Source organism: Saccostrea cucullata, unplaced genomic scaffold (genome assembly GCF_032062105.1).
Source record: "Saccostrea cucullata isolate Sc308-1 unplaced genomic scaffold, CSIRO_AGI_Scuc_v1 ctg14, whole genome shotgun sequence".
NCBI classification, from domain to species: Eukaryota; Metazoa; Mollusca; class Bivalvia; order Ostreida; family Ostreidae; genus Saccostrea; species Saccostrea cuccullata.
In genome coordinates this window covers 474,977-499,097 of record NW_026941090.1, presented here as the reverse complement: position 1 = coordinate 499,097, position 24,121 = coordinate 474,977, and the positions used below count along the sequence as shown (strand labels likewise).

The window sequence follows — 24,121 nt, the reverse complement described above, 5'->3', positions numbered from 1 at the left end:
ATGTTGATGATGTTAATTTTGTGATCACATTTTGTAGTGCCATACGATGCATTAGAGTTATAGACACCGTTTTTGCATACATGTATTTGAAGTCAGTATAAATTTCTTGCAATCATGGTATGGCTGACGGAAGTTACATTGGGTCTAGTAATTGAATTCAATATTGCATAAGTGAATAAAAAGGCAACAACATGTTGCTGTGCAGATTGTTTTCAACTTTTCTAGCAAAAAAGTTTTTTTCGGTTGTCGGAGAGTTAAATTAAAATGTTTCCAACCAACCATGAAGCTGACTTGGTGCATAACAACGTCACATCAAGATAGGGCTTTTCATCATGCCACCTCGGTTATTGTCAAAGCATTATCACTGAAACTGATATTTATACATCAGACAATCATATTCCTTTTTTTTTTACTCTAAAATTGACAGAAACTCTCTGCTCTAATTTGGGCCGCGAACTTGGCAAGTTAACGTCGATTTTACTCTCACACGCGTCGTATGCGTAATATTTTTAGCATGTTTACACTGGGTATATGTAGCTAGTGTTTGTCAAGTCTTTTTTTACAAACATTCACATGTACCAAACCAACTGGATTCTGTACATTCTACACTAATTAAAAAATTCGTGGGATTCATTGTGCAGGGAATTTGTTGGCTTTGGAAGAATACAGCTACTTTCAACCATTAAGACTACCGCTGGAAGGGTTGAATAATAATCCTATGAAAAAGATAAATGCTCTGGTGAACTCAATGCACAGGAAAATCAAGATTTGTTACTGATGCGCAAGGGAGATTATGAGAATTTTTAGTTTTATTTTGGGGCGTGTCGACATATCAATTATCAGTCAAAATCACAGAAGATTTTGGTAGATTGTTAATTAAAGATGAATAAAAATGTTTGATAACAATGCTGGAAAACACATTCGAAATAATTGTTTTAATTTTTAAATCAAAAGTTTAATATGCGTTTCTTTTTCCTTTCAGTATACTTACATTGTTGTCCGGAGAATCAGTAAAGCTAACTGACAAAAAAACAAATATCAATATTGATCTCCTCATTGTAGAATAACAAAATAAATTAACAAATTTAATCGAGTGTTTATAGCAATACTTTGTAAAAACGCATTCTACATTTATCCGAATTCAACGTCGGTTGTTTGATATATTGCTTAGTATGATTGAGCGAAAAATCATTTTCTTTTCTTGCATCAAGAGGTTATTTAGTGTTTTGATTCGTGAAATTATTTAAGCACGCCAAAAGCTTCAAAATATTGTAATGCTTTGATTAGATATTGTTACTACAGTGAGCATTTAATCAAACTCAGTAGAGAAGTACAACATTAAATGATATGATCTTTACAGACTTTAATAATAATTTATAAAGACCATGTTTATCGTTATTCTTATTTTTTCAGAAATTCTTTTGAGGGGTATTATACAAAAACAAAAAAAAAATTCAAAAGTGCAAGAAAACATCATTTACTACAAATATCTAACTGCATGTACTTTGGACAATTGTTTTAACATTTTCAAAAAGAATGATATTCTGAAACCTTGATGGTAGGATAGACCCTCGACTTTGTCTGTGGTAACAGAACGATGAAATAGCAATCTGTGCATTATATATCGTACATTTGTACTAGTATTGCATTTCAAGCTTAAACATATAATCATTTTAAGCATGGGGAAAATGATCATCCAAAATATTTGTTCCAACCTAAAACTTCTTCTTTCATTGAAACTATAAATAAACTGAAGAGTGACAAATATTATTTTATAGGATGAAGGTGAAACAATGTTAGAGGCAGTGGTTGTGTTCCAAGTTGAACATGTCCTGGATACAGTAAGAATATTTCTTCATCTGTAAAGATTAATTTGCAAAAATACAAATATCAAAATGAACATCTTCAATTATTTGTTATACTTTTTTTCTCTTTATTGTCTAAATTGCATATTCTTTCATTTTTGAAATATAAAAATAAAACATACAATGGTCTTCAAATACAAGCAAATTTTCTTCCAGTTTTATCGTTGAAAAACAATTTGAAACTTTTGCTTTTCTCACTTTGACATTTGTTTATCGGGATAACAAATACTATAGTATTCCATTGAAATATTGTCGTATTATATACATATGCTATGTACTTTTTTTATCTCATTTTAGCATACTCTATTAAATACTCTATTAAAAGACAGGTCACTGCATTTTCTTGTAGCTTGAGAAAGTCTGTTGTGTTTCAGTTGTGCAGCAGCATAGGAAAATATTATCAACACTTTCAGTAATAAAAACACACGAATGTTGAATATATTATTTATTTTTTCTATATGTGTTCCTTGTTTAAAAGTTTTTCTAATGTCTGTTCAAGTGCTGTTCTCTCCCTTTCCATTTTTGCTAAAAGAAACATTAAAAGAGCATGTAAATATACGTTTCATAAGTTTATAAAAATCTTTTTAATTCCTTATAGATGCGAGTCTTTCTTTGCTATTTTCTATTGGCAATCAAAAATCTTATAATGAAAAAAAGTTCATATACAGTGATAAATGTCTTTTGTTTATTACCTTTTTCTGTTAAATTATATTAATTTTATAATATTTACTATAATACTAGTTAAATTAAGTTTTTGACCAGTTAAAGCAACGGCTCATAAATAATCATAATTCCATCTTGCATGTTTACAAACCTTTTCCGGATAAATTGTTTAATACATCTGTGAGAGAAAATCCTTTCTTTAGCAATAAATCTGTGTCCTCTAGTAATTTATCCACCAGCACGTCGAGAACTGAAAAGAAACAAAGGGGAATATAAAAAGTATGTTTAAATTCATGACTTTCAATCACTTTAAAATACTAAAAAAACCAAAATTAAAAAAATATTTAAATTGTATTAAAGACGAAAACTTTTTTAAATTTCTGAAGGTTAATCTTAATATATAAATGGGTTTGATCATGACAAATTATATCAATGTTTCAAATTAACCACCAGATTTAACTTAATTTTTTTTTAAAGAAATACGGTAAATTAAGCTGTCTACTATCATTTCACAAGTAAGAAAAAATTCATACATTTTATTTTAAAATTTGATCATTTTCTATATCTTCATATGGAGAATATTTGCCTTTTATAATCAAACTTTGAATAATATTTAATTAAAATGGCTGCCAAAGCACATAAGTAATGACCCAGCCTCGTTTTTTAAAGACTTTACAGAAAAATCTTTTTGTTTAAATTTCTGAAGGTGTGTTCAATCTATTTTGATATAATGTGTAGATATATAAATGTGTTTGATCATTACTTGCGATTATCTTTAATTTATTTTTAAAAACCAATGTTTCACACAAAAATTGTGAATACACTGCTTGATAACATATATTTTCTGTTAATTTATATTTCTAATTTATTGAATTCGTTTCTTTTTAAAATTTGACTTTTGAGGGGGCAAACAAGATGCAATTTGCAACTGAATTTGCTTTTCCAGTTTTTGTTTAATTATAAGAAATACTAGCTATCATACTGTGTTCTCACATTCTTCATTGGCAAGTACAATCTTAGAAGAGAGGTGCATATTTGATTTTGAGAGAAAATATTTTTAATGGAAATTTGATTTTGCTTTTCCAAGAAAATTGTTTGTTTAATCATATGAAATGGCAAATAATGCTAGTATTACATGAAGCAGTGAAAGTTTTGTCATCATTTTTTTTTTTACCCTACGCATTGTCATTATTAAAGCCCGCACTGCTTTATTGATTTGAAGCCTTCCTAAGGTTTCTGAATACATATTTCATCACGCTCCAAATGGTCTTGAAAGCCTGTTGTTAGAGGACTTGCTAAGTGATTGTAAGGTACCAGGTTTAAATCTCCGCCGTATCTCTACCCAGATTACCATATGAGCCATGATAATGGCATACCTGAATTAATATTAAGAATCTACCAGATGATGATTAAATTTTCTTTCCAGTTATTCTTGGGAAGAGTGTTTAAAATGATTTCCTGGGTTTTTTTTACGTTTCCTTGGATATCTTTTTTTTTTTAAAAATGGACATGGTCCCACATTCAAAATTGAAATTCCTTCGACCCAAGAGTACTTTATTTTAAGCTTGATTGAAATTTCTCTTGAAAGTTTATGAAGAAGAGGGAATTGTGAAATGTTTACTACATCAATGATAATAACAATGACGACAAATTTTGATAAGAAAAGATTACGTCTGCCTCCAACTCAGGTGAGTAAGAAAATGATATTAAAATAATAACTTTCTAATTATGTAAGTTAATGTTATGATATGTTATGTTATTGTAAGACAAAATAATTTTATTCTTAAAATGTTTTGTAAATATATATATTATGGGTTCCATTACTTACGATTTTCTCTAAAGGACTTTTTGCGAGTTGAAATTGTGTTTTCTGAAAGTTAAAATACAACTATTACATTTTATCAAGTGTCTTTTCTGACTCATTCTAACAAACACATTTCTATTCGCAAAGAAAAGGAAGAACTAAAGAGACAGGGCATTTTAAAAAATTCAATTGAAAATAAACAATCTTATTATTGAAAGAATCTAAAGCTTTTATAAATCTGTGTCATTATCATTTAGCTATAACTGCTCCTGTCTGGCATCTAAAATTTCTGTAACAACATTACAACTTACTACTCTCTTGAAGTCTACCAAAACCATCTTTCTCAGCTGAAAAAAAAATGCCTGGATAAATTCCTAAAGCTCTGTGTTTGGATCAAAGTTAAACAGGTAGATAATCCTTTAATTCTTAAAGTATAGTATTCAGATTCATTATTATTAAGTACTCTACTTACTTTGTTCCTTTTTAGATCTCTCAGACATAAGAGAGGCTAACTGTTTCAATCGATCTGTGTCTGAAACAGATTCCACAGGTAAAGGTCCATCTAAAAAGGTGCCTACCTGCTCTGGCACTGAAATTAATTTAAAGAGAATATGAATACCTGTTGTTTAATTTTTAATTTTCTATGTATTTGTATTATTTTATTGGATTAATTTGGACATAAAAGACTACCGATTATACTTTTTTAAAACCATTTTAAAAATCATATAAATCGATTAATGTGTTTTCGCGAGTCATACTTATGGTTTGTTTGAATTTTTGTGCATTAAAGAAATTATACCTTTCTCATTCTTAATATATTCTTTGAATGATTTTAGGCCTTCATCACTTTCCCTTATCTCATCCTTTAATGTTGCTTTTAGTTTCTGTGTATAAAAATTCAATTTTTTTTTATTTTCATATTATTTATCCAGCAATACATTTTTGAGTATATGTATATTTACATGCCGTTACAGGTGAACATTTCACATTTCCAATTCGCAGCTTTTTAGGTGATATGAAAATAATTTAATTTCACTTGTATCAAGCAATTTCATTGGCTGAATCATTCAGGAAATAAAATTTTGTATAACAATTGAATATGCAATAAATCATAATGTTTACTATCATTATCATTAAATTGATAAAATAGTATTTCAAAAATTATAACAATATTAAACCGCTTCTTAAATTTTAAATCTCTGTTTAATCTGATTGCAATGAATTTTTTGAAAATTGAAAATCACAATATTCAGAACTTTAAACTTGTTGATCTCTGTAAAACCTGGTAGCAATAAAATCTATCAAAAATTGCGTAATTTCTTCTTATTTTAAAGGACTTTTACCAGAAAAAACGAATTGCTTGTTTGAAATCACACCCCTTTTTCAGAAATTCAAAATTTATGAGTCAGCTAACCTTTAAAACGGCAATTTCTTCCGGTGATAACTGCGAAGATTTCTGAGTGCTTGCTATGTTGGACATTTTAGGTGATGTCATATCGCTTTCCTTTGCAATTGAACCGCTCTTTACAGTGACTGTAGCATCCTTTTCAATATTATCATTCTTGATTTCATTTAACTAAATTAAATAACAATTTATAAAATCTTTGTCAATAAAGAATAAAATATTAAACATATACAATGCGTGTACTATAAATGAAAGTTGATTCTCAAAAGAAAGAAATTTGGTTTATACTTACAAGATCACGAAGCGCTGATAACTGTAAAACGAACGAAACTTTAGCAATTTTATTTGAATTTTCAAGAAAAATAAACGTTACATAAAATCATAAATGTTTGACGTGTTTTCATTTATAGAAACTGAAAGATATAGAAACTTGAATTGCAATACTATACATTGTACCTATGAATCTATGTTATCCACCTAAACATTATATTTTTTCGAAATAAGAAACAGAGATGGGAGTCCTGGGCCTAATATATATCATTAAGACAAATAATATTTCTTGACTGAGAATCAAAACTGGAAAAACATCCCTCTAAGCAATATTACTATTATTCTCTCATATAACTGTTTCTCATTAAATAAAATTGATAAATTGCGAGTGCTTGCAGAACAACAACACATGTTTTTCATAAAATTATGAGTTTCTTTTATTATTATTATTATTTTATCAATTTACTAGTAACATTACATGTATTATAGATTTCAATTTACCTTTCTGTCTAAAGTATTTCCATCTAAAAAAGAATAACAAATATCTTAAATTAAAGAATATAACCATTAGAAATATTTTTTGTCTATTTAAAAAGACCTGTCATCAAAAATCTTTCTTTGAAAAATGCATCATACCTCTTTGATTACTTAGAACTGCAGCGTATGAATATCCAGAATAAAGTAGAACACAGATCACGAAAAATCTAGACATCTTTATTTTATTTCTAGTGTAATGTTTCTTCTGGCTAAAATGTCCCTGGCATCCCCTTTAGATGCGTCTTATATCACACCTAAATTTTAAATGACGTAAAACAGGCTAAATCCCCAAAATACACAAGAGAGAGAGAGAGGTCACCAAAGCCCACACCCACTTCCGCTGTTATCGGTTTATTACTACCCTGGTGTGCTAATGGGTGTTATATCTAACAAAGAAATAATTGGGGAACACCCCATCCAGCTTCCTTTTATTTTCTTGTTCAAACAGTTGATACCACGATCCTTTGTTCTACTTTCACATTTTCTAATATTTTGATTTTATTATACGTTACAACAATTTAAAATATACTTATGGACTGTACTTTTCAGGATCAAAAAAATACTGTATCCGGAAATCTCTTTCACCTTTAGGGATCTACGACTTGTAATCAAAGCATTTCATAATGTTTACATGTCTTACATATTTGAAATGTTCTAGTATTGATTTTGAATTATTTCCTATCTGCTAAGAGAATGATAATACCCACTCCTAAGACATCATGATGCACATATTTCAAGCGTCATGTCCTATCCGTAGTTTTTCTTATTTACCTCGTCGACACAGGTATGCCGGGGAAGTGTTTGTTTTAATGGCACCCACAGTTATCGTAGCAATAAATTATTTTTTGAATTCTTTTATAAAGGGAAGTAAGCTTCCCTTCTTCTCATGTGATTTTCGTAAGTGGTTTTCAAGTACTGAAACTATCTGATTAATTATTTTCAGAAAGCCTACAAAAGAAATTTTAAAATGCCTTTTAAGACACCTTTAATGGTCTCCATAAAAGGGTATTCTTTAAATGATACATAAACATATAGAGACTTTTAAAAGAAAAATAGAATTTATTTCATATATGTAGAAAAGCATTAATCAAACAAAGCTTATACATAACATGAACATGAAAAATTAATAATAGCACATGAAAATCATGTTTGTTACTTTGTATTGTTTTACTTTGAAAAAATAAAACATGTAAAATATATAATTGGTATTTTGTTGTATTTAAAAAAAAAATAACATCTTAAAATTATAAAAATATTTTTCAGGAAAAGGTGTTAAACACTGTTTGTACTCCGCGAACGGTATTTCAGCTGAAGTCGCTTCTTCAATGCTTTTTGGTCTTCAATAAAAGCGAGTTGTTTCAGTTTGTGTTCAACTATGTCTCCATTCTGCAAAATGAATGTTCGCTAAATATCAATATATGCATATCTATTTATATGTTTAATGAATATCAGGACATAGAACATGTATTAGCATACAAGTACTTAGCTATATTTTAAAGTGTTGAAAGTTTATTATTTTACCAGCTCAACACCATTTATTGCATTTTTTTAATGTACAAAAACAATTATCTATATTCCACGTCTTTGTACTATCTAAGGTTATCTTTGTATACTGCAGTACCTTGTCATATGATTTGATAGACTTTGTTGGAAACGAAAAGCTCAGTATCGTTTTTCTCTTTTTACTGTATTTTTGCAGATCCTTGGAAGTAAAGGCCGTGAATTCTACGTTCTTATCACCAATGTACCGGCTGTTGAGCAAAATGTCGTTGAAAGGTTGATGATGCTAAATAATTTCAAAAAGCGCTTTAATGCCCAAATACAATAACTACTGATACCAAGGTAATAAAAAGTAACATCTTAAATGTTTATTGGTCCTTCAAGTCTCTTTACTTGAAATTTAATCTACATAAAGCTGCAGTGAATTCGGTATTCCTTTCTATAATTTATATAATTTTCACACCAAGGGTCAATCAACGCATTAAATCATACTTACTGTGACTGGCACATTCCTTTTCGAACATCTGCGGTAGAATATTACAAATACTAGTAAGAGTAAGATCACTGCTGCCGCTAAAGAACCTCCGATTATCACAAAAGTCATTTTTTGGTTCCCACTAAAATAGATTTTTGCACATATTTGGCAGTCATGTAGTCCGAAATATCTGACGTTTTCCAGGTTTTCTTCACTATTTTGATATTTTACGTGCCAGGAATATCAGAATCGTGAAAAAGAAAACTGGAAAACGTCAGATATTTCGGACAAGTAGCCATGTAGTGTGCATATTCAGCCTTACTACTCCTTTTGCTTCTTGAATAAGATATGCATCTATTAATATATTTAATCGAAAGATTTTCTCTTTAAAACTTTAATCATTTGTGTTGACATTTACAATCTACCCAATTTCTCAATTCTAATATCTTCGAATTGTGCTGTTTTTGTCCACTTACTATGCTTTTGAATTTGTAGAGGTTTGAACTGTCAAGTTTGTTTTTAGACAAACAATCCCAAGTTCTGCAGACCTGTTTATGGTGCAGACTGAATTGTTACCGCAATATCCGTGGACCAAAGCACAAGGGGACGTTATCTCTTGGTTATCTACAAAGTAGCAGCAACTTTCTTCCATCTTATCTCTTGATTTTATTATAATTAGACTTAATAGGATTTTGAAGCATGTGAAAAATCATTTATTTATTTTAAAGAAATTTAAAAAACTTACAAAACGTTTTCTCTGCACAAAATTTTGATAGCTTCTTGCAGTCTAATTTCCAGTTATCAAAAGTTATACAGTTTTTTGATAGATTTTTAGAGACAGTTTCGTTGATACATCCTCTGAGATGGAATTCCACATCAGATTTCATTTTTGTCAAAAGCTTAGGCACACTGAACATTAAGGTAAGTAACACAATCATAGAATTATATTCTCTGAAACGAAATAAGAAACAATCTTATAATTTTAAACATCATTATATTTCCATAACTATGTCCTTTGTATATTGAATGCCGCATATTTATCGAATTCCCAGCAAATGTTTCAAATATAGCTGAGTTAATGATACTTACGTTCTTGTCACGTTCTTGATCAGATCAAGTTCAAGATCAACAAGAATACCAGAGGGGTTGTTGAAAATGGCAAACAGCTGAAATAGGAATGTTTATATGATAAAGAGAGAGGAAATAGAGGTAAAGATGCCGGCAGATTAATTCTTATTTAAAAATATGCTCATTTTCCAAAAGAAAAATTGCTTCTTCAAACGTGTTGTACTGCCTATATATATATTAACTGTATGGTGCACTTAACACATTTCTGTTTCATATTTTGGTGATTTTTTAATGACATATGTAAATGATACAATAGTAATAACCATACACACATACCTATATTGTCTCTTACCTTATCATGTAAGGACGAAAGCATATCACTGGGGGAGGAATCACGGAGACTTCTTTTTCTGCTCCTGAACTCCAGGTTTACAGAAATATTATGCAAGACATTTTCTGAAAAATGGATTGTATAATATCATCATATGCTTAATTCTCAACTCGTGGTATGTAAAAAAAACCTAATAAAATGTTTTTTATTGTTTGATAGTGAGTTATAGTGGGCATTCTATTTTGTGTTCTAATATTATTGATAACAGAAACATTTCTTTTTCTTTTACATAATGATGAAAAGAAGAACAATTAATTATATATGTATTGATGTTTCATATTTAATTTAAATTCAACTAAATAAGAATTACCTATACTACTTTCATTAATCTCAAGGTGATGATGTGATAAGGATATACTTGCTTCTGTTGTCAGTTTGTGCGTTTGTTCAAAGCGAAGAAATGAGGATGATTTTGACGTTTCTGTAGATAAAACTTCTGACTTAGCATTGTTATTTGTGAACGGTGAAACCGTTGATGTCAAATGTTTTCTTAAAGTCGTGGTTGACTTAAAAAGAGACCCTAATGTTGATGATGTTTTTGGTGGTGGTGGTGATGTCGATGATGTTGATGATGACAATGACGATGTTGATGGTCTCAACTTGTCTTTAAATGACGTGTTCATCGATGCTTGAAGTGACGAAGTCGATGCTTTTGTTGAACTAAATTCCATTATTGTTTCAAATGTGAAAGGAGTCGTGTCGGACCTCGCATTTTGCGTTGAATGTGTAAGATCAAGATTGTCTGTTATTTTACTTAATTCTGTCTTTTCTGAAAAGGGACTTAAAGTCAAATTCTGAGTTGACTTCACTACATTTTCTGTTAGTTCATGTATTGATTGAATTGTACTAGCTTGAGATTCTGTGCTTCCTTCAATGAATTTAGTGTTTGTCACCAAAGGTCTCGTAGAATAGCTCTTTTCTTGTGTTGAAGTAAAATCATACTTCTTTGACGTTGTTTTATGTATGTCTGCTTCTGGTTAAGAAGAAAAGAATTCATTCGTTACAGCAATATTTTTAGAACAAAGGTATTAAAAAAAATTAACCGATCCTTTAAAATTTATTACTTACCAGTTCTTTCAACTTTGATTCGAAATCCACGTCCCTGCCTTTTGAAATCAGACACAAATCCAATACTCAAATTCTTATTCCGAGTAGTCACTTTCGTCGGTCTATCAGTAACTCCACATTTTCTATAGGATTCCCCAAGAGAAACAGCCAAATAGTCACTACTACACGATAAGCTGCTCTCTATGTCCATATCCACTATTGTAATCGTCATATTATCTGCTTTCGGGTTAACTATTTCCCATACACAACTGACACCAGGAGGGTAGGGCCCAGGGTATCCAGGGGACACTATTTCTACTTCTGATTCTGATAATTTAATCCTCCTGTGACACGCTTAAAATACAAATTTCTTTATTCTAATTATAAGGAAAACTAAAAATATTTTTAAAGTCGATTATCTTTTATGATCATAATAAAAAAGTCATAACTTTAAAATTTGTATGTGAATTATTAATTACTTACGTGCCCTAAAATATAATTCTTTGCTTTCTTCTCCTTTTATTTCACTTATGTTGGCGTATATAGAAATCATGAGAAGCTGTCCTTTGAAGTTTCGAGTATCAATGCTAAACCATGTAGTTCTGGAAGAGAGCACGATTTCTCTCTGGTAATTTGTAAGGCGATATTTTAGAGTGTATGATGTCAAGGGTAAATAATGTCCACCTGGAGGTAACCATTTGATAAACACGCCGTTTGTGGTTGATGTCATCGTAATATTTACTGGAGGTCCAGGTGCTTTAACTAAAAGGTATCAAAATAGTTTATTACTTTGGCATATTTGGTGAATTCTGAATCATGAAATCGATTTACTAAATATCGTAATGACACCATCTTTAAAGTATGAAATCATACTAATCAATTTCGTTAGACATTATTACAAGTAATGAGTACTAGTGCATGTAATTTATAAGCTTACTAGTATATTCCTACCTTTTGTTGTAATCAACATTTGAAATCCTGTGATGTTTAGACTCTTTACTCCACTAGAAAATAAAACTGTTTCCATTGAACTGCCGAATAAGTCTGAACTATTTCTGCAAATCTTATGTAAATTGTCACCTATTGATATGAAAGCATCTGTGCAAAGGGAATGATCTGTTGAATTGTTTTCTCCTATATCAACATGGAGGAAATGAAAATGCAGTGAATGCGTTTCTGCTGTTATAATATCCCATTGACAGTGCACTCCCCTTGCTACTTGACTTGGGAAACCTGGAGAAGAAATCATCTTCTTTGATCCTGGTTCCATTGTGATTTTCCTTCCACAGGCTACAAAAATAATGAAAAAATGTATTGCCTCTTCAAGTTATTTAACTTAAAACAAAGGGAAAGTGATGTAACTTGTTTTGTTGTATATTTGCCGTTTAAATTCATTGCAATTTAAGTAGAAAATACTGACGTTTTCGTATATAGAAAGGTCTGGAAGGTTTGCTCAGGCCATCTTTGTTCTCAGCTGCCACTGTTATAAGGAACATTCTTCCAGCATGTAAAGATGCATCTGTAACGGAAAGGAAAAGTACGAATGTTTTCAACCAAAGTTTCATAATTCAAACATTTTAAGTATCGCCCCACACTCACCTATGATTGTCATAGGTATATTTGATCTGTATATGGTGTGATTCGCTTCCGGTAAAATGGTCGCTAGTAGCACGTAATCGGTGATCTTTCCGTAGGTTTGTGAAGGTACATCCCAAGTGACAATAAACGAGTTTTCTCTGTTCACAACATTGACGTTCATTGGTGGGGAAGGTGGAGAGCAAACTGTCGTAAACAATAAACAATTCTAATTTTTTTTTAATAACTTCTTAATGTATATGATACGTATGATTTTAAAAAATATTCTATTCAGAATTTCGTACTGAAAATCATGTTATTTTTATACGTGAATTGAATTCATAGATATGGTTTTTCAAAGTCAAAGAGCTCTCTCTCTCTCTCTCTCTCTCTCTCTCTCTCTCTCTCTCTCATTTAAAGACTACAACAATAATTTTCAGCGTATATGTATTTATGTTTATAGAAGATACATTATATACAGATAGTTTACAAAAACATTAATTATAAATAGATATTTGGATATCAATCCGTATTTATTTTCTCGATATTTGGTATATTAGTACGTTAAAATAGACTTGAATCATAGATTACTTAAAAGAATTTGAAAATGAAAAAGAGAGAAGCGTAAATTAAGTTGTCGCAAAGTAAGCCTTAATAGGAAAAAACAGTTGCTTCTGTATGAGACTATCTTTATTTTCTTCATTGCACTTTGGAAGTCTGAGACAATATTGAATTTTGTAGACAGGATAATCTCAGCTCATTGTTGATTAAGAAAACTAGTTAGTACTCTTAAATATTTGTAATTAAAAATGCATTTTCAAATAAAACTTTAAAATAGATTTCTGTAAGATCATCATTGATTTCTTGGGGACTAATGCTCGTGAATTCAATTGTTTTACTTACACACAGATTAACATCCCGAGAATATATAATTTCATGAAACATATGGAGATAACGAACAGTATTCAAGATCAAAAGTCCATATAACAATCGAAATATGAGCAGAGGAAATTTTCTTAAAATACGTGTTATCCACGAAACAAACACTCATGGACTAAATTCAATTTTTATTGCTAACAACATTAATTGACCCTAACGAATTAAAATGACGTCAAGTCAGTACTACATGGAGTTAAAAGTTCCTGGTCAGTTTTTATAGATACTGCAGAACCATTCTAGTTTCGTGGGTCGGTTTTTTTTTTGGCATTTGTTTAAAATTTTACCAGTTTGTGATTTTATGGTAACTTGTAAATACAAAGCAGAGATACGATGATAAAGCCTTTGTCCTAAGGATAGTCCATGAGATCAAAGAACAATGGTCTATTACGAATATTGATGAATTCACATTAGTATATAAAATCACGTATTAAAAATTGAATTGTTGTAATTTTTAAAACTTACCTGCAAAGTTAATCAATTTAACGGCAAAGAAGAGGATGAGCCAGCTCATTTTCGCGACATTTAATTTTCATCCTCAATCAGTAAATTCCAAATAGATAATAGTTCCAATACTCCCTTTACGTGATATTTTGAATGACCTGTCAAACATTGTGTCAACTAGAAACTTTTCTCACCACCCTTCTTCACAGTTAGAACATTTTCTAACTATCATATATTTCGTAACATCGGGCAGGTGCGCGTTATCCGGAAATGATAAGTGCAAGATAATATGGACCTGTATTCATCCATCTCAACGAGATTTTCCGAATGGTCAAAGTAATGTTATCATTGACAAACAATATCTCAGCTGACCATCCTCCCACAGTGGTCAGATTTATTTTCAAAACTATCAGCCATGTTTCCTGTTATAGAGGACTTCACACAGTTCGCTATGGTTTGGTACTATTACACAATAGTTTTCTTCTCTTTATTGATAATATTCTCAGTTCAAGATATCACTTGCCATATTTGATATAAATTACTGACAATGAAAGACAAAAATGCATGTTCACAGATAAAACATTCGATGGGTACAAACATTTTCTTTACTTAAGTGCAGTTGTAATGAACACTGAAATGAAAGTTACAAGATCCATGATGTAAACTATATTATAATAATAGCAAAATGGTCCTTGAATAAATTGGTATTTACTTGACCTTAATTATTATCATTACGCATGCACAGTTAGATAGTTCGATAATTCTATAAAATTATAGTTTCAAATTGCTTAATATTCATATCAACTTCCTAAAATGATACTTAAATGTATTTTTCTTGTAAATTTCTATACTCATCTGAATATGCTTGGAAGTGACAACTTATTTTGTTTAGAAAAAGAAAGATTATTTTGGTACCTGAAATTCTTACTCTAACACATATATTGTACATAAATACACATATACATGTATAAATACATGTATATTTTGATTTAACAATTTTATTTTTCATATTTGTTGTTGTGTGTTGAAGGATGCATGTAAATCAACGCTGCTGTTCGGATGCAGAGAAGAATCTATTGTAGTCTGTCTTTCCTCACCCGTCTGTTACACAGTGTCAGTGGGGGAATCACCAAGTTTTCTTATTTCACAGTTTATCGACGCCGTTGAGACGGAAGTTGTACAGTCTATGACGTCATTACTGTTCTGAGTTTCATTATTGTTTGCTGAATTCGGAAAGGTAGCGGAACTTTCGCTGGATATGGAAAATACTGCCGAACCCGTACTCTCTGGTAAATTATTCATTGCTTGCCTTTCTTGTTCCATTTTCATGGCGGAGTCATATGAAGGGAGATAATTCACATTTGTCTTTGAGTATTTTCCAGGATATGGCGGTGGTGGATCGTCGTATCCAAAACAGGAAATGGAGGATATCGAACGATCTACAACACGGATCAAATATCTAGTAAGCTTTATTTTTTAAAAGCTAATAACAAATTAAGTTATTTTCATTGGTTATGATTTTATTTTCTGTAGTCTCAAGTAAGAGCTAGGACGTGTGTTTATTTGGTGATATTCAACAGATTCTTTGAAAACTGTGATATAATCTTCAGACTTAAGAAGCCTTTGCATTCTGGTGCCCTCCGTTCCTGACCTTTCACCAGAGAGTTTATTGAAAAGCACCCTGAGGAGCATTATTATCACAATGGCTCCAAAACCAGCCAGGACGGAAAGAATCACGGGATCCGCCATTACGTCAGTCTGGTATCCTAGCAACGAAAAGATTTAATGCAAAATTATCATGCTAATTTGAAAATTCAAAAAGTAGATTACAACTCAAACTTATTAACATCAAGTTAGATAAAGGCTGAAAATCCTTGAAACCCACAATTTAGGAATCAGTCAGCACTACAATGCTGTACGGGTACATGTTAACATTTTTGAAAGAAAACAATACACTGTATATACATATATTAGCACATACATTGGTTCACAATCATGATTTTGAATTTTTATCAAATGCAACATTTATGCTTTTAGATAGATATAACTGAATCAGTGGTCAGAACAACAGATCTACTCACGGTACTTATCGGGAATTACAGCTGTAACATGACTGGACACGAGAAACATAGTTGTATTATCTCTAGGCATCAACGATTCTGAATCAGTAAATGAATAAGTTTATGGAACCAGAAATCCATTCAATAAAACCAATAAGGCCATCGATTCAATCATTATTTGTATAATATACTTATATCACTTACCTGTGCTGATATTTGCCATCTTATATAATTCGTACACTTAAACTGTACTATTCTGGGTACAGAGTTAAAACACAAGGACAAAGAGTCAGCTAGTTGAGTAAGACAAATACATATAAACTAAAAAGAAAAGACAAAAAAATTAAGAAATGGAAGCTGTGATTTGCTTACTGTATAATATAAGAATAAGAAATATTTCAATGTTTAATATTTAAATGTGTACAAAAAATGAAAGTAATATACTCAAGGTAAAAATACAAACATGTATATTCTGTTTTTGACAATTTTCCAATATGTTCTCCGAATGGCAAATTTTTCATACTTTGTATTTTTCGTAGCAAAATGGTTCCATTATCTATGTTACAAATATGTATAATGTCAACTGAGTATTCACTCTTTGAACCAAAACATATATACCGGGTATACGGTATTAAAAATAAACTGAAATCAAAATCAACTCAAGTTCTGGTTTCTGGACATAATGTATAATAAATCTTACCTTGGTCCGTTGTTTAATGTAGACACTTCTTTTTATACCATGATGCAAATGTAGAGTTGAACAGTTGTCAATATAAATGCACCAAATAAATTACTCAATTCAAACTTCTAAAAATAGGGAGAATTTTAAACTGAGAGTCACAAGATGTTTCTGGTTACCACTCCCTCATTCGGGGTATATCCCCAAAACGTGTCGACATAAGTAAGCACTTCACATTGTTTTGTTTTCCCAAACAAGAAGTGATATATTATGAAGAATAATGCACCCTAATGCAATTCCAGTGTAGAACAAGCTTTGTTTTCGTCTGTGGCCAAGTATGTGTGACCAATTTTCTGCTCCAGTGCCAGTCACCGAAGATTTATTCAACAATTCCAATTACAGTATACGTACGTGTGAATTATGCAATTCGCGCTCCGTGCTGAAAGGAGGACAACTGATAAATTTCGATTGGCCTGCACAACTCAATACAATATACACTGCTTAAGCCTTTGTCATCAATTAGAATGGTCTACTATTAAAAGGCTTGCCGTGAATCTGCATAAAATGAATAGATTTTAGAAAAAATCAATGTATATGTTTACTGTTTATACATTCTTTCTCTGAAAATGTTGATGAATATTTACCTGTAAGAGAAATCACAGAATCTAAGCTGAATATAATGTTTAAAATTTTAATTATTTAAAGTGTTATGAATTAAGAATTTAAGAGGTGTAGATTTACATTAAAGCCTTGTAAATTTAGTGAAAATAAGGGCCCGAAGTCAAACAAATTATAACACAAAGTATTTTGATATTAATAAAATCTTACATGTACAAAATATCTGGCATGACTATGTCACTGTTAGCCCTGTCCGTCTGTCTATGTGTCTGTTTATCTACTTGTCCGAAAAACTTGTACCTTTTCAATAATTTTTGATTGGATGGAGCTATGGTTTTCAGGTGCATTTCTTGGGAAAGATATTTACATGCATTTGAATACCTTTTGACGTTGACCTGGGAATGTGGCAACCTTTATTTAGAACTATCAAATTTTAACCTTAGCAAAAACTTTTAAATAGTTGGATATATGATTTACATACTTTTCAAATATATTAATTGCGACAAGGCTGTTCTTTGGGTATGAAAAAATCATAAATGGACCCAATTTTAAAAGCACTTTAACCTTGGTCATGACTTTTCAACGGTTGGTGCCTTGGCTTTCATACCTCAAATGCATATTCATTGAGACTAGTGCATTTTGGGTAGGGACATTTTTGATTTTGACTTTGGAGTTTGACTTGCGTTTGAGAAACTACCTTCGTCATTAGTTGACACATGGGTGCATCAGTGTTTCGCGAAGCCAAAGAACCAACCGTTCAAAGGTTATGGCAAAGGCTTTTTTTTTTTAAAATTGGACCAAACTCCAAGCTCAATGTCAAAAGTTCAAAATAAAAGTACCAAAGGGAAAGTTTTGTCACAACAATTAATACAAGTGAAATCTATAAATGTCACATACATGGCATCAAAAAATTCAAAGGTTTTTTAAAGTCAAATTCCAAGGTTAAAGTCAAAATTGTCACGGGAAATACATCTATGAACTATAAAAAGCTAGTTCTAACTGTTTAAAAGCTATGGCCAAGGTTAATTCTAATTTTGAAATTGCTAAAACTCTTATATACCTGAAAACTATGAAAGAACTATCACCGACTGTTAAAAAGATATGGCCAAGGTAAAAAAAACAGATTTTATTTTTTACAAAAGTCAAACTTTTAAGTCAAGGTAAAAAAACTCAAATATGTTAATACCCAAAGAAAGGTCTTGTCACAAGTAATACATAAAAAACCCAGAAATTAAAAAAAATCCATACATGTACGTTTAGGGGGACGTAAAAATTACGTATAAAAATGATGGAACTATTTGAAAAATAAATAACGAGATAATCAATTCCTTTTGTTTATTCTGTATCCCGATGTTTCCCAATTGTAACCTATATAATGCAAATAATTTAAGTAAAAGCATTAGATTAACGTTGGTAGGTTCTTTTTTTTTTTTTTTTAAATATTTCTTGTATAAAATGATTGCAATAATTATAAATTCTCTTCATCACTTGAACTTCTAGGATTTAACGTTAATCCATCAACATTTATAGATGTCTGGCGTGACGAACCTCCTTCACTAGGTACCTGCTGATCACCTGTTATTGTTCTAAGTTCACGTTCTTGATTTGTCAAAAGTTCATGGCTCACTTGGATAGAGACAGAATCATTTTCTGTTTCCGCGGTGCCTATATGATCACTGTAATCTAAATATTCACTTTCATCAAAACCAGAAAATTCCGCAGGTGGAGTCATTTCATTGATATTGCACATTCGCAACTCGGGAGCCATTTTGATTGCGGAGTCATATGAAGGGAGATAATTGATGTTGGTTTTGGAATATTTCCCTGGATATGGCGGAGGGTCGTCAGAAAATGGCGTCGATGAAGGCGAGGCTGCTGGTTCGCTCTCTTGATCTGTAAAATTATACTGACCACATACAATTTTTAATAAAGAAGACGCTTAACGAGTTAGCATAATCTAAGAAGTACTGGCGAAAGAAAAGCACCTATTTTTTAAAACCCATGATGGCTTAAAAATCATGTTTTAATATTTTCAATCTGATCTCTTTTTCATGTACATGTACCAGGATCTAAGTCCTTTCTGTTCAACCATAGCCTACAAATCCTGAATGTTATTGGAAAATCTGTATCTAACATTGGATGTCTCTCTTTTCTTCATCTAAACCATTGGTCCTCCGTGGTATATTATTTGTTTTGGTGACTTTTACTGTAATCTCACCTTTAGTTTTGTTACCTTCACTTGTTAGTTTCAAATGTTTCTTCGTGCTATATATTTTGTTTAGTGGTTTTCTTTCCTTAACTCCTAATTTGTATTGTTTTGATGGCCTTCACATGATTACTGTTCCTTGTCCTCATATATATGTCATTCTAATCAAATATTGCTTTTTTTTATCTTAATTTGTAGTTTTGAAATTGTACTCGATGCTGTATATCATTTTTTTTTTTGCCTTTAATCTAATCTCAGGTTTGTTTTTCGTAGCCTTCATTTGTAGTTTCTCTTTGAACTGTATTGTCATCGAGAGAACGATTATGGGCATTTATGCCTGATTTTAATCGGTTTCATAAATTTGAATAAAATATATTTTAAAGCAACTATATTATCTAATTCTTTACGCTTTTAATTTGTTTTCTCACCTCCACTCCTTCTTCGTCTGATAGGATGGTGGCCGTGCTGCCGGTCCTTTATCCTAGTGATGATTTCCCTCACTAGAAACAAAAGTCCAAAGAAAAGGATCACTCCTGTAATAGCCATAAAGACAGGGTCCTCCATTATAAAAAGCTTGGGTTCTGAAATTCCAAAAGGTTGTAGTTTGTATCTCTTTCACACCATTGAATTTCATAGAAGTTGGCGTGTTGCATTCAAGATTACATAGTTTTCATACTGTACGCCATATGTTAAAAATAACAAGAGGCCCACGGGCCTTATAGGTCACCTGAGCATTCTGCAACAACTTTCCAGTTATTGAATTTGATTCATGTTTTAAGCCAGATGCTATATGGCATTCACAATTTTGAAAGAGGCACCATTGATCATCATAACAATACACTTAGCAGTTGCTTAGCTTGGTTTATTGATTTAAATATGCAATAATAAGTTCATAGGATCTTCATGAACGTTTCATGTTTCATGAATAAAATTCATGAAAAATTCAAGGTAATTCATGAATTATTCATGATCACCTCGCAGGGGTATTACCCATACACAAGGTAGGGGAAAAAAAATGCATTCCAACTAATCAGTAATATTCAGCAATAATCAGTAATGCCCCTAACACTGTGAAATAAACCCCTGACCCTAGGTCCACACATTGCACAAATTTTAAAAAGGCCTTTTAAAATTGCCTATCAAAAAATAAATAAATGTTTTATAAATACAAAGGAGCAGATTTCAAACAATTAATTCATTTTCAGTATATAAGTAGAGCCCCACATCCACCCCTGACCCTGGGGCCTTGAAATTCAAAATTTTGCAAGATTAGGGCCCTTGCTCATCATAACTATTTAGGTAGTTCATCTGCTTCATACCCAGAGACAGAGAAGAAAATTTTCAAAGATTTAATGTATATTCACTATATAATCAATAGAGCCCCCCCCCCCCCCACCCCCACACACCAGAACCCCTGACCATGGGACCATAAAATTCACATTTTGGTAGAGGCACTCTTGCTAATCATAACTATGTACTTAGTTAGTTTATTTAATACCTAGGAGCAGAGAAGAAGATTTCAAAGAATTTATGTATTTTTACTATATAATCAATAGAGCCCCACCCTAACACCAGAACCCCTGACCCTGGGACCATAAAATTCACAATTTTGGTAAAAGCACTCTTGCTCATCTTAACTATGCACTTCAGTTTATTTAATACCTAGGAGCAGAGAAGAAGATTTTCAAAGAATAAAAATATAATCTAAAGCCCCCCCCCCCCAACACCAGAAGCCTTGACCCAGGGACCATAAAATTATTCACAATTTTGGTAGAGGCACTCTTGCTCATCATAACTATGCACTTAGTTAGTTTATTAATACCTAGGAGCATAATTTTCAAAGAATTTGTGTATTTTCACTATATAATCAATAGAGCCCCCCCCCCCCTTCTTGGCCCTGGGGCCATAAAATTCACAATTTTGGTAAGGCACTCATATCATAACTTGCACTTAGTTAGTTTATTTAATACCTAGGAGCATAGAAGGAGATTTTCAAAGAATTTGTGTATTTTCACTATATAATCAATAGAGCCCCCCCCCCCCTAACACCAGAACTCTTGGCCCTGGGGCCATAAAATTCACAATTTTGATAGAGGCACTCATGCTCATCATAACTATGCACTTAGTTAATTTATGTAATACCCAGGAGCAGAGAATAAGATTTTCAAAGAATTCATGTATTTTTACTATATAATCTTGTATAACCCCCCCCCCTCTGACCCTGGGGCCATAAAATTCACAATTTTTATAGAGGCACTCATGCTCATCATAACTATGCACTTAGTTAATTCATTTAATATCTAGGAGCAGAGAAGAAGATTTTCAAAGAATTCATGTATTTTTACTATATAATCTATAAAGCCCCCCCCCCTACCAAAACCCCTGACCCTGGGGCCATAAAATTCACAGTTTTGATAAAGGCACTCTTGCTCATCATAACTATGCACTTAGTTAGTTTATTTAATACCCAAGGGCAGAGAAGAAGATTTTCAAAGAAATCATGTATTTTCAATGTATATAATCAAGAGAGCCCCGCCCTAACACCAGAACCCCTGACCCTGGGACCATAAAATTCACAATTTTGGTAGAAGCACTCTTGCTCATCATAACTAACTACTTAGTTGGTTTATTTAATACCCAGGAGCAGAGAAGAAGATTTTCAAAGAAATAATGCATTATCACTACCTACTTATTTAGCCCTGCCCTAGCACTAGAACCCCTGACCCCAGGGCCATGAATTTCACAATTTTGGTAGAGGACTCAATGCTGATTACAATCATGCAAACAGTTTGACTGCTTGATGTCCAGGAGTAAAGAAGAAGATTTTCAAAGATTGCATTAATTTTAGTGGTTTTGGCCCCACCCCTCAGGCCCCAGGGGGGCAGGGATAATGAAATTCACAATTTTTGTTCCCTTTCACCCATAGATGCTTTGTGCCAAATTTGGTTGAAATTGGTTCAGTGGTTGCAGAGAAGAAGCTGAAAATGTTCAAAAGTTTACGAACGACGTACGACGTACGACGTACGACGACGGACGAAAACAGATAGCAATAGGTCACCTGAGTTTACTCAGGTGACCTAAAAATTAGAAAGTTCATTGTTTATGTCTTTGAGCAGATGAGCAAGCATGAGGGTTTTGACCAAACAAAGTACTCAGTAGGATAATAATGTTTGTGATCTCAGTGATTTAATCCCATATTCCTTTCCTGCTTTCCTAAATTCATCAAATTATTTCTCCTTTCCCATTTTTACCTTTTATGTTCGTTATGATAATTCGACTCATTCCATGTCCTGGCAAAGAAGGATGGAGGTCTTCTTCAAAAATGAAAAGAAAAAATAATAAATGAAACTGAGAATTTCTTTGCTGCGATGCTCTACATTTCCTGCAAAATCTGAACTACACGATTTAATTGTGCTTTTTTTGTCGTTTAGAAAAGTAATTTTATTCAGCACTCATGGTTCCCCATGTTACATTCATACCTGTACCATTTGAATCCATCTGTATTCTACATCAGCTGCAAATAATAAAAATTATAAAGATGAAATCCATTTCATGTCTTTGTAATAATTATGGATTATATTAATAATCATGTTATACAAAATACCTTGGTATTATGAACAATTAACATTTAGAAATTGTGAAATTAAAACCTTTCTAAAATTTTCTGTTGGTTTTTTGTTTCTTCCCATTTTGAACGCCTAATAAAAGTGTATACAAATATACAGTTCAAGGGTATTTTTAGAACTTGTATAACTCTGTAACTTTAAGCTCTACCCAGCGGCAAACTGTCCAGAATTCTCGGACATATTCGTTTTCAAATTTATCTTTTAAACACGTTAAACTTGTACTTCTAATTGCTCTTCTTCACAAAGAAAGTTCACTTACCGTTGTAAAATCTGTACAGCGCGTCCATAAATATGTCGTCACGAGACGAGAGTCCTTAGGTATTGTAAATTCTTTGTTGACATTCTTCTGCACTTACAGTACTTAAACTACTATCTTTTGTCAGTCTAAGTTAAACATCCCTCTACAATCAATCGCGAAGTCGTTCTTTATTTCAAAGTCACGATTAGCTGAACACAGAGTCATGTATTTTGATTGTTGTTTATAATTTGTTATCACCGCTCCACGTCGCTTGTCACTTCACTTTCAAAACACTTATAATACACTTGATATATTCGTAAATTATGTAATCTGGACAGATGTTCGGTGCTTTTGTGGAAAATATTTGCTCATGACGCTTCCTTTTCCAACAATAAACATAGGTCTACATTGTCTGTTTATTTGAACCTTGCTCAAGTGTTGTGACACAAACTTATATCTAGGTTACTTCGTCATTCCACATAAAGTTCATAGGTGAATGTACATCGTAGAGCTTCGTTAAGCACTTTTTTAAAATTTCCAGAGGTTTCCTTAATCTAAAACCCAATATCCGTGCATCACTTCCTTATTTTTGCTTGTCTCATAATCTTATCATGCTGCGTCTTTCTAAAAACTATATGTGTCAAGGTATCTATGAAATTATTCTCTATTGAGAAATTTATGGCTGTTTTAATATACTCCCTCTAATCAAGCCAT

At 31.8% G+C, this 24,121-nt stretch overlaps 4 protein-coding genes across 5 annotated transcripts; all 4 read right to left on the bottom strand.

Annotated features, from left to right (window-relative positions):
* Positions 1–1,994: 1,994 nt before the first annotated feature.
* On the bottom strand, positions 1,995–6,956 carry LOC134257126 (uncharacterized). 2 transcript variants are annotated; one of them, XM_062739771.1, is made up of 10 exons: positions 6,644–6,953; positions 6,509–6,531; positions 6,030–6,050; positions 5,747–5,908; positions 5,132–5,216; positions 4,805–4,921; positions 4,644–4,679; positions 4,357–4,398; positions 2,680–2,778; positions 1,995–2,390 (listed from the first exon to the last, which is right to left on the bottom strand). In XM_062739771.1, exons 1-10 carry the CDS (start codon positions 6,717–6,719, stop codon positions 2,320–2,322), a joined length of 732 nt encoding a protein of 243 aa, XP_062595755.1. In that variant the 5' UTR covers positions 6,720–6,953; the 3' UTR covers positions 1,995–2,319. The 2 variants fall into 2 exon arrangements, with proteins under 2 accessions (XP_062595755.1, XP_062595756.1); XM_062739772.1 differs by lacking the exon at positions 4,644–4,679 and having other exon boundaries at positions 6,644–6,956.
* Positions 6,957–7,816: 860 nt separating this feature from the next.
* Positions 7,817–15,438, bottom strand: LOC134257090 (uncharacterized). Its single transcript, XM_062739732.1, has 14 exons — positions 14,002–15,438; positions 12,625–12,807; positions 12,446–12,544; positions 11,977–12,315; positions 11,509–11,787; positions 11,047–11,379; positions 10,289–10,951; positions 9,940–10,043; positions 9,609–9,685; positions 9,265–9,470; positions 8,996–9,143; positions 8,541–8,661; positions 8,166–8,330; positions 7,817–7,930 (listed from the first exon to the last, which is right to left on the bottom strand). Exons 1-14 carry the CDS (start codon positions 14,048–14,050, stop codon positions 7,817–7,819), a joined length of 2,880 nt encoding a protein of 959 aa, XP_062595716.1. The 5' UTR covers positions 14,051–15,438.
* A 54-nt stretch (positions 15,439–15,492) lies between these two features.
* LOC134257089 (uncharacterized) lies at positions 15,493–17,233 on the bottom strand. Its single transcript, XM_062739731.1, has 4 exons — positions 16,741–17,233; positions 16,245–16,361; positions 16,062–16,139; positions 15,493–15,746 (listed from the first exon to the last, which is right to left on the bottom strand). Exons 2-4 carry the CDS (start codon positions 16,261–16,263, stop codon positions 15,493–15,495), a joined length of 351 nt encoding a protein of 116 aa, XP_062595715.1. The 5' UTR covers positions 16,264–16,361; positions 16,741–17,233.
* Positions 17,234–18,659: 1,426 nt separating this feature from the next.
* On the bottom strand, positions 18,660–23,749 carry LOC134257164 (uncharacterized). Its single transcript, XM_062739809.1, has 5 exons — positions 23,429–23,749; positions 23,023–23,057; positions 22,795–22,857; positions 19,972–20,124; positions 18,660–19,230 (listed from the first exon to the last, which is right to left on the bottom strand). The coding sequence occupies exons 2-5, from the start codon at positions 23,039–23,041 to the stop codon at positions 18,806–18,808; spliced, it is 660 nt and encodes a 219-aa protein (XP_062595793.1). The 5' UTR covers positions 23,042–23,057; positions 23,429–23,749; the 3' UTR covers positions 18,660–18,805.
* Positions 23,750–24,121: the final 372 nt, after the last annotated feature.